The sequence below is a fragment of the Stegodyphus dumicola genome, chromosome 2, assembly GCF_044657685.1.
Source record: "Stegodyphus dumicola isolate Sdum_Otavi_A_Nest chromosome 2, ASM4465768v1".
Lineage (NCBI taxonomy): Eukaryota > Metazoa > Arthropoda > Arachnida > Araneae > Eresidae > Stegodyphus > Stegodyphus dumicola.
This window is the reverse complement of record NC_140769.1, coordinates 79,680,481-79,698,626: the sequence shown is the minus strand read 5'-3', so window position 1 is coordinate 79,698,626 and position 18,146 is coordinate 79,680,481. Positions and strand designations below refer to the sequence as shown.

The window sequence follows — 18,146 nt, the reverse complement described above, 5'->3', positions numbered from 1 at the left end:
ACGTTGTATATTTTAGTTTAAATTAAAAAACACTTACAGACATTCTAAACTAATCATTAATATACATCTTTTCTTGATATACGTTCTATATATTCTTTTGCTTAAAGATAAAATATTTGATACCAAATATGTTAGATTTTAAATCATTAAATATTATTGGTTTATAAATATAAATTTCAGATAAAAACGCTTAACGTAATATCTAGTTATGTTCTTTAGTATTTATGTTACTTCCCCTCCCCCCCAAAAATGTCAATATCAAAGCGCATGAATCATGAAATGTTTCATAAAATTGTGAGTGGTAAATTACAGGTCATAAAAGTTTTACAACTTTTCATTATTTACCATATGTTCATCGTACAAATTGTGACCCCCACACAAGGAAATTACTTCCTTAATTATTAGCAAAGCAGCTGGTCCATACTCTTGTTGTTCTGTGTCAATGCATTGACATCAGAATTTGAAAAGCTACTATCTCAAACAGATATTAGGACTTGCAGTGGCTATGAAGCTGCAAGGCAGCAGAATATGCCTTCCTCCTCTGTATAGCATATCATTCATGATATCTTTGCCTCTACAATTTCCAGTAATTCCACCAGTTTATAATAACATATAATACATGCACAAAAAAACCTGCCCTATGGACTGTGTGTCAAAAATTGTGAAGATGTCGAAATGTATATATGTGTATCATGGTAACATGAAACTTATTTTTAGGGTGTGATAGGAATACACACAAATTTTCCAGATGGATAAGTATTCGTACACATGTGTACACACGTCACAAACACTTCATTCACCATGAATAACAGTTTGATACAGTTTAAATTTTTTAGCCCTTTAATTTTACCCATGAACTTATAAACATGCAATGCTATTTAATACGGCAGCAAATTCAAATTATGCTGTCTCTATTAGAATGAAATGTGTTGCCATGTTTATGGAGAATGAAATACCAGCTCACATTTTACTTTCTGAAAAGAAATTCTTGATGGAAATATTTGGTGAAGACAGATTAATATGTAAAACATGATCCTATAGTCTCCTTAACTCTAGATATGAAACCAATAAATTTTAGGTTGTGGGATATTTAGTATGGGGTTTATAAGTCAGACCCAAATGCATAATGAAAACAGAAAGATCTCTTTCACTACAAACTGAGTTCCATCCCTTCAGACTTATTGTACTCTGAAATCAAAAGTGCCACTATCCATAAGAATTATGTCATAACTTGGGGTATAGATCACATTGACTACTTGCTGTTATAATAAATCCCATCTATTTTCATTGTATTTAAAAAATATTCAGTGCATCAGTTAGTGAATTTCAAAATATTTTTACTCTGTAAAAAAAAAAAAAGTTTATCCAGCTGTACAATAAAGAAATAATTTTGCCGTTGCCCTAATTTTGAGAATACCATATTTGAATGATATTTTCTACAGATTGTTGATTCACTCTCTATAAATAATAAATCTAAATGTTGAAATTTTAGAATTTGGTGCATCCAATTATGAATAAAAGGAAGACAATATTTAAGTACACAGCAAATATAAATATGCATTATAAATGTCCATCTTATGAATCAAATGTACTTCTAGAAAGTAATAAGAGTAAATTAGGACTGTGGTTAAAATACTTACAAGCATACTTGATGATGCACAAGGATTTGAGTGATAAATGTGGCTAAAATTGCAACTATAACTCCAATTCCAAAACCAACTTTCGTCCTATCAAAATACCACCATAATCCAACAGATAACACAGAAAGTGACAATGATAGCTGTAAATTACTGGGAAAATCGATTTTCTAAAAACTTATGTTAAAGAAATTTCACAGTAAAGACACATATAGAAATTTATATAATGCAAATACACTTGTTTTAAATTTAAAGAAAATCATATGATGTGTAAATGAACACTTAATATTCTTTAAAGAGTATTTAAATATTTTCAATAAGATTTTAATATTATATATGCATTATTATATATGCATTAAAATCTTTATATGACATAGATGCTGGTAGTAGTTTTGAGATGAAAAGAAAGTAAATAAATAAATGAAAACCATTATTGACAATTAAGCAATAAAATAAATATACCAGCAGCATATATAAATACAAAAACTGACTTTTTTAAATGAAAAAAAAAAGTTTATCCAGCTGTACAATAAAGAAATAAATAAAAGTTATACCTAACATATTCTTCATATCTAAAGTTCTCTCAACTTTAAATTTACATCAACATTTTTTTTGCTTTATATGTAATTTTTTCCAATAAGAAACATTAAAAAACTCAAATCTAATTTTGGTTCCATCTAAGCCACCGAGTCACTTTTTTTTAATGTGAATGAAAAGATATAACCAATTCAGTTATCATCTAACCTTAATACAGAATAATATGGCCTATATCAGATGCTCTAATTAGCAAGCAATTTTTATACATTATGTATTTAAAATAACAGCTGCACATGTGATATGAGCACAAAAAAAAAAAAAAAAAAAAAAAAAAAAAAGGTCTTTTACTAGTCAGTAAATTACACAAAATTTGTATTAAATGTGTCCCTCAAATAGACATTTGTGCAAGCTGCATTTCTCTGTCTTCAGAGTAGCTGTTGGATTGCTCTGTGGTTTATTAGTACAGCTAAAAAAAGAAAGAAAAGTAAGCAGCTAAATGTTTTAATCACTATTTTTTTTAAATCAACATATATCTAAAGTACTGAATATCTTATAGCAGTGTAATGGCATCATGGATAATATTTCTGACATGCTGGTCAAGTCAAATCAAATTCATAAAGCATTTAAGTCTTAACAAGATAGTTCAGATATTTAAATAGTCAAGTAATAGAAATGAAATGATAGAAAGGATAGCTTTGAAATTCAGCTTAATTAAATCCTGAGTTATTTTCTTCTACTATTTAAGCTAAAATATACTGTAATGTTGAATCTTTCACTACTGATGTATTTATGTAGTAATTCAGATATTCACACCCATATAGCAGACGAGCAGTGGTCATTAGTGTTTGTTTTTGTTTCCCTCTGCATAAATGATAAATAATATTTGTTTGACAGCAATCATTCATATTTGTTTTTATTGTATTGAGTGTATTTTTCTTTCTTTCTTGTAAGCAATCACAATGGAACTGTGGAGTTTGCTGTCTGATGAAAAAAGAAAGTGTTATATTTCTTCAGATAGATGGAATTTTGCCCAACAGTACGAAATGCAAAATTTCACATTCTGAAATGATGTGCTTTATCAATGATAAATTTTATGGATCCAAATTTGTGCACCAAATAAGGAATTTGTACAGTTCTCTGATGTTTTTCAAGCAAAAACAGATCACTGTGAACATGGAGAGGGGAGTAAGTAATTTATTATGGATGTCTCTTGCAATTCTAGGTGTACAGCCAAGTTTGAAAAATAGCCTTTTTTTTTTACTTCCTTGTACGAAATAAAAAGGAATTATTGTAATTGCGAAAAATTTCAGGTATCCTATTTCAATGAAAATATCCATCTTGACCGCTACGAATGCAATTTAACGATGTTTTTGCGTGACATGTGTATGTAAGCACAGAATAAAGGATTCTTTTTTCCCCACAAAAATTATAAAACTGATTTTAAATGAATTCTGAAGAGAACTTTACATGGCGTCTGTGCATACGTATGTATCTTGCATAACTCAAAAACAAGTAGCCTTAGAACATTGAAATTTTGTTGAAGCTTCATTTTATTCCTATGTTTTCCGTGCTCTTCAAGTTTTCTCCTCAAAACTATCCCTTGATGAAGAACTAAATTATTCAAAAGCAATAGCTATTGACAGGGGCTTTTCACCCAACATTATTAATCAAGCAGTTAAAAAATTCTCAACACACTAAAAGGCACACTCTTGTTTTAGGAGATTATAAAAATTCTGCTGTCAAACCCTTCTTTCCATCAATTAGCTATAAAGTTGCACATATTTTGCAGAAATTTAACTTTTGGGTCAATAATTCTCCCATCAATAAAATTCAGAGTTCCATACTCAAGGACCCCATTCCGGATATGAATTCCTGGGGCATTTATAGGATTTCTTGCCTGTGTGGTTTAATTTACATTGGCCAAACTAAGAGAGCCTTAAAATTTCGCATCAAGGAACATGAGGCATATGTTAGTAAAAAGGAAACACAGAAGTCTTCTGTTGCTCAACATTGTTGGTCCGAAAATCACACTCAAAAACATCTTCCATTGGAGAACTGGATTTTCTAGAGGCTTTTCACATTAAAAAAAAATCTTTCTGTTCTAGTTAACGATCCTAATTCCAATTCAACTTTGCCTTCGGCCTTTAAAGAAATTATGTTTTAGTTCTGGTTTCCTCAACAGATGGCGTCACTTGCTTATTCTTGTCCAAGCTTTCTTATCTTATCTAATCTAATCACTAAATCCTATCACGTTCATTTGCGGTTTTGCAGCTGAGGATGGTGGTTCGGTAAAACCATCGAAACTAGTCCTGTGAAAATTTTGAAAATATAACTCTGATTTTTGTTGTTTGACTTCTGAATTAGTATTTGTTCAGCATGTTATTGTCTTAATTAGTATTGTAATTGTTAATTATAGAGAAAGATATGCTCATAATTACTGAGAGGTAAATCACAATGCTATAAAAACCAAACGGAAAGACTGAAGGTAGGAAGGGAAAAAAAATTATTGATATATAAATTATGATTTTTTTTTTTTTTTTTTTAAGTTTAACATAAAGCTCTACTATTGGAACAAATATAATAAAATCTAAATAATGTGAATTGCTTCTGCTTTATGATGTAATTATTATTTAATAATTACATAAAACACATAATTTTGGATAAAAATAGATTACACTGTCATACATATATCCAGAGCTTCTAGTGACTACATTAATGCATGGCTCACTGATTTGGGGAGATGCTAAATTAATTGCAGATCATTCTTTTGTAACTGTCATTCCTCTCTTATTTGAATTGCTTTTTTTTTGTCCTCTGTTTAGAATCAGATTCTAATTCAAGATCCAGGCTTAATTTTAGTGATTGTTTAACACATTCTGATTATGTGCTTTGCATTTTGGAAATTCTGAATGCAGTTAAGCACATCCATAAAGCTAGGTGGCATACAGTATCAAACTTTGCCATGGCAGAAAGCCATATTGATCCACAGATGATGGAACCATGGTCCAATTTAGAGCTTAGTACCCTGAGGATGAGGAGCACCAAAGAGAAATCTGCATCTCAAATAATCGAAAGAACTTTAAATAGGTTAAGAAACTTTAAACATTTCTTCATCAAATATCTAATGTGAACTACAAAAGTTAACTTTCTATTAAAATACGAGGCCGAGAAATTTTACCTCAGGGATCAAGCTCCAGACATATCAGAAACTCTGGATCGGGAAGTAGGTTTTCCTTATGATAAAAATTGACACAAATGGTTAGAGTACTTAAATCTCTCGCTATAAGTCTTCTTTCAGGCAATCTGCAATAGTCTTTCTAGGCAATGCACATAAGTTTCTTGGCAGCTTATCTGAAGATTATAAACATATAAAGCTCTACTTATGGCTAGGGAGAGTTCTTTCAAAAGAGAATTAATTTTGAGGCTAAAAAGTGTAACACTCAGCGAACAACCCTGTGCTCTTCTTGAATTAGATTATCAGATATCACATAACCTAACTTTAAATTTTCAGTCACTCAAAAATTTCTGCAAAAATCTTGGTAGGTTAGGGTACAGATGGCCACAATATGAGTCTCAGAGAATGTCATACCTCCAAGTCTTCTCACAGACTTTTTGCACATAAAAAGAGACAAAAACTCTGTATTTCTTTTTCATAAAGGAAAGACATACTTTCCATCTTTCCAAATGCTGCCATCTTTTCAAAAGCATTCCGAATAGCCATCTCCAAAAGCAAGAGGTTATCAATACACTGTTTCCCTGAAAATAAGATCCGGTCTCATATTAATTTTTGCTGCTAAGAACATGCTAGGGCTTATTTCCAAATAATGTCTAATTTTCCATGCACAATAATTAATTTTTGCTCATGTTCAAGAAACACATTTATTCAGGTTCAAGAAATACATTTATTCAGGTTCAAGAAATACATTTATTCACACTCAAGAAGCAATCAAAAATTAGCAAAATCATTTATTCTAATTCAGCCATGTCATCTTCTTCTGGAACGTCATAGAGCTCCAAATCACAAATCCAGGCCTGAATTTTTTTGGAACTTCCTTTCTTATAAGATCATTGGCCCTAGCTTCTTAAGCAATGGCACTCTCCTCAAATGAGCTCTTCTTGTCTAAGCAGCCTCCTCATAGGGCATTTGCAACACAGCTGTCCATTATTTTATCATATGCATTTTTCACATAAGTAATGATTTCTTGTCCCTTGGGCTTCATAAAATTTCCTTGTTGATTTCTTATTGTATTTGAAATGTAGCCATTGATTTCCATGCATAAATAGTCTTTAAATGGGTTGTTTATTGCAATATCAAGAGGTTGAAGATATGCAGTTATTCCAGCAGGAATCATTATTTGACAATTCTTCTTTCTGCAAGGAAATTCTTCATGGTTTAAGTATGGGTGTATTGGCAGAATTCCACTCTAGAATACCTCTTTGCCTACTTCACAAACCAAGTGGAAGAAATAAAACTTATCCACTTTCTTATTACTGCTTGTGTTCACCAAATGTTTTCAGTCTCAAGAACTTAAATACCTGAAAACACATTTAATTTCCTCTTTCTTGCTCTTAGGCAAAGGCAAGAAAGATAAAGGTTCTTTCCATCCCCAATGAATTGCCAAAATACATGTAATAGGTGCACTTCCGTAACCAGTGCAGGAAATGTATATTGTAGTGGCAGCCAATATACATTTTCAATCAATGGTAGTTTGAGAACCTTCATCCATAAACACTGCAGTTTTATACATAGCAGTCATGTTCAATAATCAGTACTTGGAAAAGTCTATGCCATCAATGAAAGACTTGAATGCAAATGCACCTTTAATCATTTCAGTATCTTACAATTTCAGCATATCACTGAAGGCATTAGTTGTGAAATACATTTTGAGGTCAGGCCTTTTTAATTATTCTCAGCAGAATAATTAATCCTAGAAATCCCCTTATTTTAGACACATCTACAGAAGTACATTGATTTTGGATGAAGATGGATTTTCAATATCTTTTGTTCATAGAAATTATTAGTTTCTTCAACTATTTGCTCATTATATCATCACTGAAAAAAATCATTTCATTCACATAATTTTAAATTTACTCCTGCAATTCCTGTAAATTCATAACCAATACTTAACAGATCAAGTTCATGGTGGAGTATCCACTGCTGTGCTAGATTGCAATGTGAAAGCAAAACAAGCTTCCAATTGAGCTTCTGACAAAAACTCAGTATCTAAATCGCTATCCTCACTTAAATCTAGAGAGTTTTCGGCATCAAAATAGTAACTCTTGAGCTTATTTACCATTTGAATATACTCTTCTTCAGTTAAAAACTTCTTTCTCTGCACTGTTATTGCACTGTTAGTTTAATTCTCTTAACCAGTACAATACATGTAAACTATCTAAAGACGAAGCAAACTGAATACAAACGAAAGTTCCAAAAACCACAGCTCCACTCACAATCTTCCCACAGGGGGAAAAAAATTACAGCATCAGAAACTGTTCAATACTTGCCTCAACTGCTCATCAGCTGGGTTTTATTTACTTTATATCTCCCACTGGTACATCTAAACAAACCGCCAAAATCAGAAAGAACTTTGCAGACAGAAGGTCAACAATGTGCATGTCCAAATAAACTAACTATGGTGGGCATGAAGTGCCATCTAGTGATTTTAAAAAATTCTCAAAGAACGTGTATGTTTGAAAGTGCATATATGATACACCCGGCAGAAAAATCAATAGAAGCGGCAATGCACCAGTACATCATACAGCTGCTAGCGACATTTTGGGCTGATGCATATATTACACACCTATCTCCAGAGGGTTTTCAGTTCAGCAACACACCATCACGAAGGGGTTGAGGACCAGCAGTGAAAAAAATTAAGGACCTAAAAGCAAATGGGAATTGAATAAATTAAAGCAATTATCTACAGCCAAACTTCACTTTTGTAATACTATTCAAAGAAAAAAACTGATCTGTAAGTAGGATTTTGTTAAAACATTATCTATTTTGCTACACATTATCAAATATTTAACAAAATTATAAAACAAGTTCAAGAATAAACCATCTTCGTAAAATTTTTCAAGTAATTATCCTTAAATTATGAAATTGCTTGAAACATTTACATTTACAGCTATTCCATGCACTTTACAGAAGATTGGTAACATTTTATTTTAGTTTTACTAAAACTTTATGTTGATTCTTTCTTTTACACTTTCTTTTACTTTCACTTATCTCCTTCTTTCATCATGTACTTGCTCAGTCCAGGTTTCTGCAGATATTATGTCAGGCAACATAGATTAAAATGAGAAGTAAAATCATAATCAGCATAATTCACAACAGAAGCTTGGCTGTTGCCATTGCTGCTGTTTACTTAGAAAGAAAGAGATACTGACCAGAACAGACATGAAGCCTAATGCTGAGGCAGTGTTGAATGTTAGCTGTAATTTGTCTGACCCACTTAGTTTTGTACCTTCACACTGAGTTGCTGAAATTGTAACTCAGTTGTATAACAAGCCACTGAATTGTAACTACTGTGAAATTCCAAGCCACTGAAGCAATAGTGGTGAAATATTGTTTGTATTATTTTGGGTCTCAATAGTTGTAGGGAGCAATATTTTTGTTAAATTTTACATTTTTGTGTTATATCTTGCATCCACAGCAAGGATTAAGGAAAGACGATAACTCACCTTAACACAAAAAGATAACATCTACAGGTAAGCAGTTATTTCTAAATAATCAAATCCAGTAGTTAGATATCTGGTAGTTAGATTATAGATATATAAAGTAACTATTATTCCTTTTTTATTAAAGAAATATTCACTACAAAAGCACTGTTAAAAACACAATCTAAGAATATTTTACAGTTTAAAGTAACAGAAGTTATACATTTAATTTAGGACATTAATTTAAAAATGATATTAGGATAATTAACTATACATTTAAAAAACTGCAAAACGTATGTTTTGGTTGTTTGTGATATTAGTTATGAATTTTAAAAAATCTTTTTCACGTTAGGAAATTTTTTTTTTTCAGTCTTTTTTTTTTTTTTTTTTTTTAAAGCACTTACCACATCATTTGGCGAGTTTTTAATTGTAAACACAGAATGACTTAGGTGAACTCTCCCATGTTCAGATGCCTGGGTAGTTGCTCCATTCTGTATAGAACTGCACTGGTAGGAGAACATAACACAGAATTGTGGCTAACATGATGGTGTGGAAAAGAGGGAAAAGGCAAAAGTCACTTCCGAAGACATGAAGTCATCCAAACAATGATATACATCCAGAGTGAAATTTGTTGGATCAAATGCAGCATTTCATATGATGAGAACATGAAATACGATAAGTAATTAATGAATGAAGTAGCAAGAGACCACTTGGGAGCGTGACAAATGTCCAACACCATGTAAGGCATCCAGGGATAGACTTGAGGACAAAAATTTGTAGAGGGTGTAAACAGTAGCCAGAGAGGCATGGCTATCTGTCATGTGCAGTGGAAGAAGTTCATGAGAGTCTGGAAAAAAGAGTGTATTAACAAGCATCGGAAGGGACTGGAGATTATAAAGAAATCAAGCACTTTTGAATAAGTTGGCTGAAAGACAGTATTAACATAAGCAAATGTTTATGAGTTTTGAAAACATTCCAGGGATTTCAGCTAAATTACATCAATCTCCTTCACTTTAGCATCTTTTCTATATTTATTCACTTTTGAAGATTTATATCAATCTAAAAAACTTCATGTATTTATAATTTATAGAGGAAATTGCTAATTTATTAATAGTATGAGTATTAAAAATAAATATGAAATGATATGGTCATTGCTGGTACCAGAATTTTAAGTGCTGAGGAACAAAATTTACGGGTTGAAAAATTTTAAATTTCAAACAGGCAGCAGAATTTAAGAGGTGAAAAAAATTTTAGAATTTAGGGTGGCACTGGGCAGCAGAATTTAGGATACACAGAGCTTGGCACCAGATAGCTAAATGCCCATCCTTGGCCCTGTGTATGGTGAACCAAGATATATAAGATGAATCTTTTAAATTCTCAGTTTTCAATTTCTTTATTAATAGAATAATTCCATTGTACAGATACCTGGCCTTGAGACAATATTAGAATCATTTTTGGAATTTTCCACATTTATGTCTAGTTAAAAAAGAGAAAAAAAAAAAAGAGAAGATAAACATGCTAAGAGAAGGACTTAAGGGGTTAAAAGTAGAAAATTTACACAATTTTGTTTCCACTGTTCCTCCAAGTGAGAAATTTATCACAAGCTCCTTATAAAAGATGTCTATTACATTTTAATACCATGAACACCTTCTTTCATTCTACCACATTTTTATGAAATATTTTAAAATTCTATGTCTAAAAACCTTGCCTTCAAATCCTTGCGAGGTGCAGGGTCTGAATTCTGAAAGAAAAATTATCCCTACCAACTCTGTAACAGCTGAAAGCCAACATATTTTTGAGGACAAAATTCAGAAAAGAAAAGCGTTAAGTGAATTTTACAGACTAAACTGAGACATTTGAATATTCTGAAACAATAAAATATAAAAATAAACATAAAAATAAATAATACATAAAATAATACATAAAAATAAACTCTTACAAAAATACAAAAGAAGATAAACTAATTTTAAAATAATTACACACTTTTGTTTTTACTAAGAAGTGTTTTGGAAGCTGTGATTTGAAACACTTATTACCTTATTTATTTTTCAGAATTTAGATATTCTTAAGTCACCACAATGGAAATTAATGTCACTTTAAAATTTAAGAAGGAAAAACGAAAATGTTTTATTTTAATATTATTTCTTAAATATAACTTCAATATAGTATCATTATTTTAATGTTATATATCATTGTTTATAAAAAAATTTTTTAAAGTAAAAAAATTCACAACTCTGCAAATCAAAATTTTGTATACAAACTGATCTGAAAAATTTCCGAAATGTTGATATGTTACCAAATTTAGTGCTGCGTAACAAATATATTCATTTCCCAAAAAGATCCAAACCCAAAATGATTTTTGATATAATATTTTATGAACTCTTCATTTAAAAAAAAAAAAAAAATCAAAATATTTATGTTTCAATCATGGTAAGGACTCATGCCAAGAAATTTGATTATTGCACCCTTTATATTAGAAGCAGGAATGAATCCAAAAGATTACCTATCAAATATATATTTGTAAATGAATTACCAAACAATAATCCTCCAAAATGTTAATTTCACTCAAAATGTCAGTTTAATAAACATAGAAATGTCAGATGAGCAAAATTAAGTACCTTTTAACAGTTTTTGCAGAAATTAAGGACTTTTAAGGACCAAAAATCATTTCTAAAAAACCTCAAGAACTTTTAAGAACTGTACAAAGCCAGTTGTTATATAAATCAGTGTAATGGTGGTCGCTTAAGTGCCTCCATAGTAAAATGGGCACCACTTCTGGCTTTAGTAGTGACCAATGCTGTTAAAGGCAAGTGGCCACCACTAGAAAAAAATATATACAGTGAAATATGTTTAACGTGAAAACGCTTAAGATGAAATATTGGTTAACATGAATAATACCAATGGTCCCAACAAACTACTACAGTCAAAAGTCGTTAATCCGGACTCGTCGGGACTTCAGCGATTCCGGATTATAAATCATCAGTTTAAATCTGATAAGATGGCATGCAAAAATTATAAAATTAAAAATATGAAACCGTAATTTATGAAATAAAGAACAATTATGATCTAAAGGGTATCAAAATTTACCAAAAAAAAAAAAAGCTTAATATTTATTTGCTTACTTTATTAAACATTTCTTTCAATGTAAGTTGTTCAAGTTGCTTCGTTTTATGTGATAATACTTTCTCTTTAATTCTATAAACAGACATAATTTCTTGTTCAGTTACAAAGTTCCGCTGTTCAAGTCCTATAAGTGCTGTATCGAGAATACCGACTAATTTGTCAATCGAAATTTTTTCGTTTTCAATAACCTCTGTGTCACTTTCTTCACTATCGGAAGCGAATTATAATGACAAGGAATTTGATTTAAATCATATCAAAGACGGAGTACATTGAGATGAAATAATACATTTAGTAAGGAATTATAAGCCAAATAAAATAAAAACATCTGCCCTGAAGATAAGTATAGTGCTGATAGACCAACTTCCAATTCATTGCGCACCGCGGCGTTTTCCCCCACCATGATAATGTGTGTACAGTACCAATTATGGCAGACAAAGACATTTTAGAGTTTGTTGAAAGCTAAAAAAATATCATTGATGCAGATTCCAACAATGAAAATGAAATAATAATGAAGCTACTGCTCCCATGACATCCGAAATGAGAAACACCATTAAAAGTATGCGCAGTTAGATGCTCAATGGTGAAATGAATAACAAAATGGACAATATTGAACAATTTGTTGACAATTTGATGCTAGGAAAAAAAAAAAAAAAAAACAATGAAAAGAAAAATATTAGATTATTTTACAAAAACTCAATAAATACTTTGTTTTTCAAAAAACTTCAAAATTTTGTAATGAATTAAGTTCTTGTGGATGTTTTGGTTTAATTGATTTTTAATATATATACTTGCATATATACATATCTATGTAAATAAAATGTAATCTAATAAGGTTAATTTTGTTGAATATATGTTTTTTCTTTGCAATATCCTTTAACACTGAGGTGTATTTCAGTCCCCTCAGTTTCATGTTAAACGATTTTCACTGTATATAAGTCAGAGTTAATATTCTTTCTGGAGAGGGATTTCTCTGGATCAGAAGTTTTTAAACAGATATTATGATCGTTTCAGAGAAAAAGATTTTGTGGTTTGTTGATGCAAAACAAAGAAGACAGCCTTTAACTAATGTAATATTATTCAAAACAAATCTTATCTTAAAAATGCCTAAAACCATCATATGAAAAAAACTAAAAAAAATATTTAAGTGATAAAAATGAAGGCAATTCTTTGTTAAAGCAGCCACCACATAAGCCTCTGCAACACTTGAAGTTTACACCTTGCAGATATAATGCTTATACCCGTATTTGCCAGTTTTAACAATTAAGCACAGTGGCTGCTTGATAAAGAAGTGACAAAATAAAATGACACCCACTTAAATGCACAAGATTTAACTGACCAACAGAAGAAACTAAACATTAATATGCTAGTATATGCAGGCAGAAATCACAAAGAAAACTTTGAATTTTGCCATATATAACTTTCAAATAACTGTAAAAATTTAAAATATTATTCAGTCTAGCAAAATCAAGAATTACTCAGATAAAATATATAAAGCTGTAAGTTTGCAGATTATTTATTATACCAATTAATGACACTAATATGGAATATTTTCTACAATATATTAATTAAAATTTTAAATTGGTATCAATTACAATCAATAAAAATACAAAACAGCATTAATTTTGGAAATTAAATTTTAAAAATATTTATATATTTCAAAAGGATACAGTGCAAGCTTCATTGATCCCTACAAACATAGCAATGCATCTTAAAACATGTGACCATTCTTGAGATCTCATATGCTGGTCATTAATTTTATGCTCCAAGAAAGGGCAGATTAATCCAACAAATGCTAAAAGGTAATAAAAAATGTGCTTATTTAATATGAATTATAGTTAAAAGTACTTTTGATTTAAATAGAGCTATAGTGACACCTTTCTAAGTTGACCATCAATGATTTCAGACAATTTTTTGTTCTGTATAGATGTTGCTTGAGAGTATATAACTTTCAATAATATTCCATACTATAATTTATTTATATTTGGTCACTTTCATAGGTGATTACCATGAAAGTTCTCACTGTACTTCTAACTTTCATAACTGCATACTAGCTTTTGTAATTTAAGGAACAAACAGAATTAATTGTTAGAATAACGCAATATTACAAATCTACATTCAAAAAAACTTTCCAGTATATCGTAAAACAAAAATTAGTGAAGATAGAAAAGATTCTGATATAATGTAAAGCTACAATTGAAGCTTCATTGATATAAATAATAATTCTATTCAATTTGCTTATGAACATTAACCCTTCAGCACACGCGCATCGCTGCGTTACGTTAGTACATGTGCGGGACAAATTTTATCCCAGTGTTTGTTTTTCGGAGTTCACCTCCCAAGGTATAAATAAATGCATTTTCTTTGTTTTAAATGAATGTATAAATGACTAATAGCTTTGTGAATTCTGTTAAACCTTTTTTCCAAGTTTAATTCGAGATAATCTTACTGTAAGTTATACAAACATTTCCATACTGATTATTACCTAAAGTAAGCCATAAAAATCGAAATTTATGCAAAATTACTAAGTTATATAAGATACATACCGTATATATCCGTGTATAAGTCGAGATATTTTGGACAAAAAAAAGACTTCAAAGTGGGGGGTCGACTTATACGCGGGGCCATAAAAAATTAAAAGAATCAGAAGTTCAAAATTTCTCTATATAATGCAGTTGTTTTCTTCCCGCCTCAAATTGGACGACTTATCAAATAAGTCTCTTACTTGAAGTAATTTCATGACTTAAATTATGTGACGAACTAATCACAGAGTTTCATACTTTAACTAGAGTAAGTTTCGATTAAACCAAAGAATTTTCGGGCCCGAACAACCTATCAATAACGAGCAATAAAAAAGTTTCGCCAACACTCCAAGAAAAGAGAAATGCAGATAGTTTTTACTTACGTATAAATCTTTATAATAGTTATTGTTCATTCATGAAATACTTTTGTTAACAGGCGTACACGTCAAAATTTAAATTGATCATTTTTAAAAGAAAAACTTTACCGAAAAACGCTGTGTTTCCAGATGATTTTGAATAAATGTAGTACTTTAAAAAAATTTTTTTGAAGTTTCTCGATCGATTTCGGAAGTGTGTGTGTGTGGGGGGGGGGGTCGACTTATACGCGGGTTTCTTATTTTCTACGAATTTTTTATGTCGAAGTGGGGGGGGGATCGACTTATACTCGGTATCGACTTATACGCGGGTATATACGGTATATGATTTTTCATAATCAAAGAATAGATTCTAAATACGAATACTAAAAAGTATAAATAACACATAGACTTTCCGCCCCCTCTCCTACCTGAGTTTAATTATTCAAATAATCTCCTTTTGAACAATCCTCACATAGTGTGACAACATATTTTTACAAACAATTTCTTAGGGTGAAGGTCTGCTGCATCTTCTATTCCTGCCAACCTTTTTACTCCAGTTTTGAGTTCTTTCGAGAGAGATAGAACTGCAGTCATTTTTGGGACATTTTCTTTTACAAGCTCTAATGCTAAATCTTTGAGTAAAGCTCTTCGATTCATATTCACTTGGTCGTTGATAAATAATAAAAACATTTATACCTGCAATGTTCATTACTCCAAAAAATACCGTTAGAGGCCAGCGGCGGCATTTTCTTGAAACAGACTAAGTTCTACATAACTTATCAACAGTATAAACATCACCTTTTGTAGAGTTGCAAAAAGTTATCATTTTGAGCTTGAGCTGCTCTTTAGAGAATGAATCGATTTGATTATGCTCATGCATGGATGATAGAACAAGAACCGATTTACTCTTTTTTTGGAACACATGAAATAACAGTTAATTGTTTACCTCTAAACCCAAAATATGAAGAGTACAGAAACCTGTTCTATTTGGCAGAAATTCTTCTACAATTTCACACTTATCTTATCAAAGTGTTCCAAAACCTATCAGTTTGTGCTTTTCAATAATTCATTGCCAAAGGAATGCTCATGTACCAATTGTCCATAGTTATATTTCTTTCAGTGTCACTTATGGGTGCAATAAGTCTTTGTACAACATCCAATGTCACATTTGATTGTCTATTTAATCCGACGGGCGGATGACCTGCATAAATTTCTAGGTTGTATGCGGAAAATGTATGAGAATCGCACAAAGGAAAAGTTTTTATTCCATATCTTGGGAGCTTACTTTTTATATATTGTCTGAATTGACACCTTTCTCGAAAGGGTTCTAATTTTTCGTCTATAGTACAATATTCATATAAAAAATATGTTTTTCGCATGTTTTTGACAAATATTTCAAAAACATTTCAAATAAGTGCAAGTCTAGCCGTCATCTTTCGCTCTGCTCGTAAATTTATATCATCAAACCTAATACACATCAACAGGAAATGGAATCGGTTGACAGACACTGTTATTTGAAAAACAGTTATTCCGCTTCCATCAGCTGACCACAAATCTTTGCTTTGAGAAGTGCTGCTCTCAGCACTCCAGCATAATATAATAGGAAAAACAATGCCTTCAATTCAGCTACATTCGTCTCTTGTGCATTACGCTCTCTAAAGAATTTGTTTCTTATTGATGAAATGTAAATGTCTGTTGATTTCACCAAATCTTCCATTATTTCTTCATCAAAAATTTGCAATAAATACTCAGTTGGATTTTTCAAATTTCTAAAGCTTTTCTTGACACCAGGTAAATGTGTCACTATATTGTACGGCCGTGTCCGAACTTTCCTTGAGGGTAATTTTTTACTTCAAATTATTCCATTATTTCAAACATAAAAATTATCTGATGTCAAAGAAGATTGCTCCCTAAATCATGTGAATCATCATATTATTGTCAGAATCAGTTTCGTGATCACTTTCAGAAATATTATCGCACTCAGAATCGGAATCTTCAATATCGCTATCGGTTTCAACACTAGCGAGAAGAACCCGCAGTCATTACTGTTCTCGCTCGTACGCACTCATCTCAATTAATGTCTCCCTGGAAGTGAAACGTTAGTACACGCGCGGGGTAGCTACAATCCCGTTGCACATGCCTTCCCCGAAAACACAAAAATCCCATGGACACGGGAAAAATTACTTTGGACGACCACTTCCTAACTTTGATCTTGAAAGGTACATAAAGTACTAGAAAGGTCACATACGACCTTCCTTTATTTTCTAAGAAAAGACTAAATGTGGTTTGGGGTGGGTTTTACCCCAGCGCGTGTGCCGACAGGTTAACTGGATTTGACTGGGTTAACTGGATGAATGTATATCGGTAGAATTCTAAATTTGATGAAAATTTGTTTTAATTACTGCAGGAATTTAAAAGCACTTATTAATTCATTTACTTCATTTGCATGATTCTATGATTCATCATTTGATTACACAAACCAAAGATATTTTCAAAAATCATCTCTTTACTGTAAAATCTAATGAATTTTACTGTGGATTAATGCCAAACAATGATAATGTACTATGTATTACTTCTCTCACTTTGACATTCTGATATATCCATTCTTTTTTAGTACAGTCAAAAGTCGTTAATCCGGACATCAAAGCTACAAACTTTCTGCGCATGCGTCAACTCGACGCATATACCTTTACGCATGTGCATATGCGTGTACGCATGCACATTATAACGGATGGTATAAGCTAAGCTAAGCTAAAATTATCTAATTATCTATTTCAGTTAATGTTGCAGATTGTGTTGTTCCTTAATCTTCGAATTGGAACCGGCTTATTAATTTTTTGCAGACTGTTAGAGGAATTTTATAAAATTAAGTTGGAACTTTTGATTATGTCAAATACGGTTTCCGATGCTGGATCTACAAAGGGAAAGCATGTTTCGATGTGCATCAAACAAAAAGTGGAATTGCTGCAAAAAATGGACAAAGGCTCCTTTGTTTCTCTAACCATTCCCAAATCTGTTTATCAATTTCACGCTGCTCTGCGCGGGCAAGGGGGGGGCGGCGTGGCACTCAATGAACTGGAAGTTGATCTGTCAGCACAATCCTTATCTTCAGGGCAGATGTTTTTATTTTATTCGGCTTATAATGTAGTATTTCATCTCTATGTACTCCATCTTTGATATGATGTAAATCAAATTCCTTGTCATTATAAATATCATGAATACAAATCAAATAGCTTTCTGGTTGCAATTTTCTAATTTCGACTATGTGTAATGTATGCTTTATGCATGTGCACGTTGAAAGAAATGTTTAATAAAGT

At 31.3% G+C, this 18,146-nt stretch overlaps 1 protein-coding gene across 3 annotated transcripts in view; it reads right to left on the bottom strand.

Annotated features, from left to right (window-relative positions):
• Positions 1–18,146, bottom strand: part of LOC118187976 (insulin-induced gene 2 protein-like) — an 87,252-nt gene that overhangs the window by 17,515 nt on the left and 51,591 nt on the right. For all 3 annotated transcript variants that reach the window (XM_085810803.1, XM_085810802.1, XM_085810801.1), the window contains 2 exons: positions 13,622–13,746; positions 1,641–1,807 (listed from right to left, as the gene is read on the bottom strand). In XM_085810803.1, the coding sequence (XP_085666929.1) occupies positions 1,641–1,807; positions 13,622–13,746 (292 nt within the window). The remainder of the gene's footprint in view (positions 1–1,640; positions 1,808–13,621; positions 13,747–18,146) is intronic.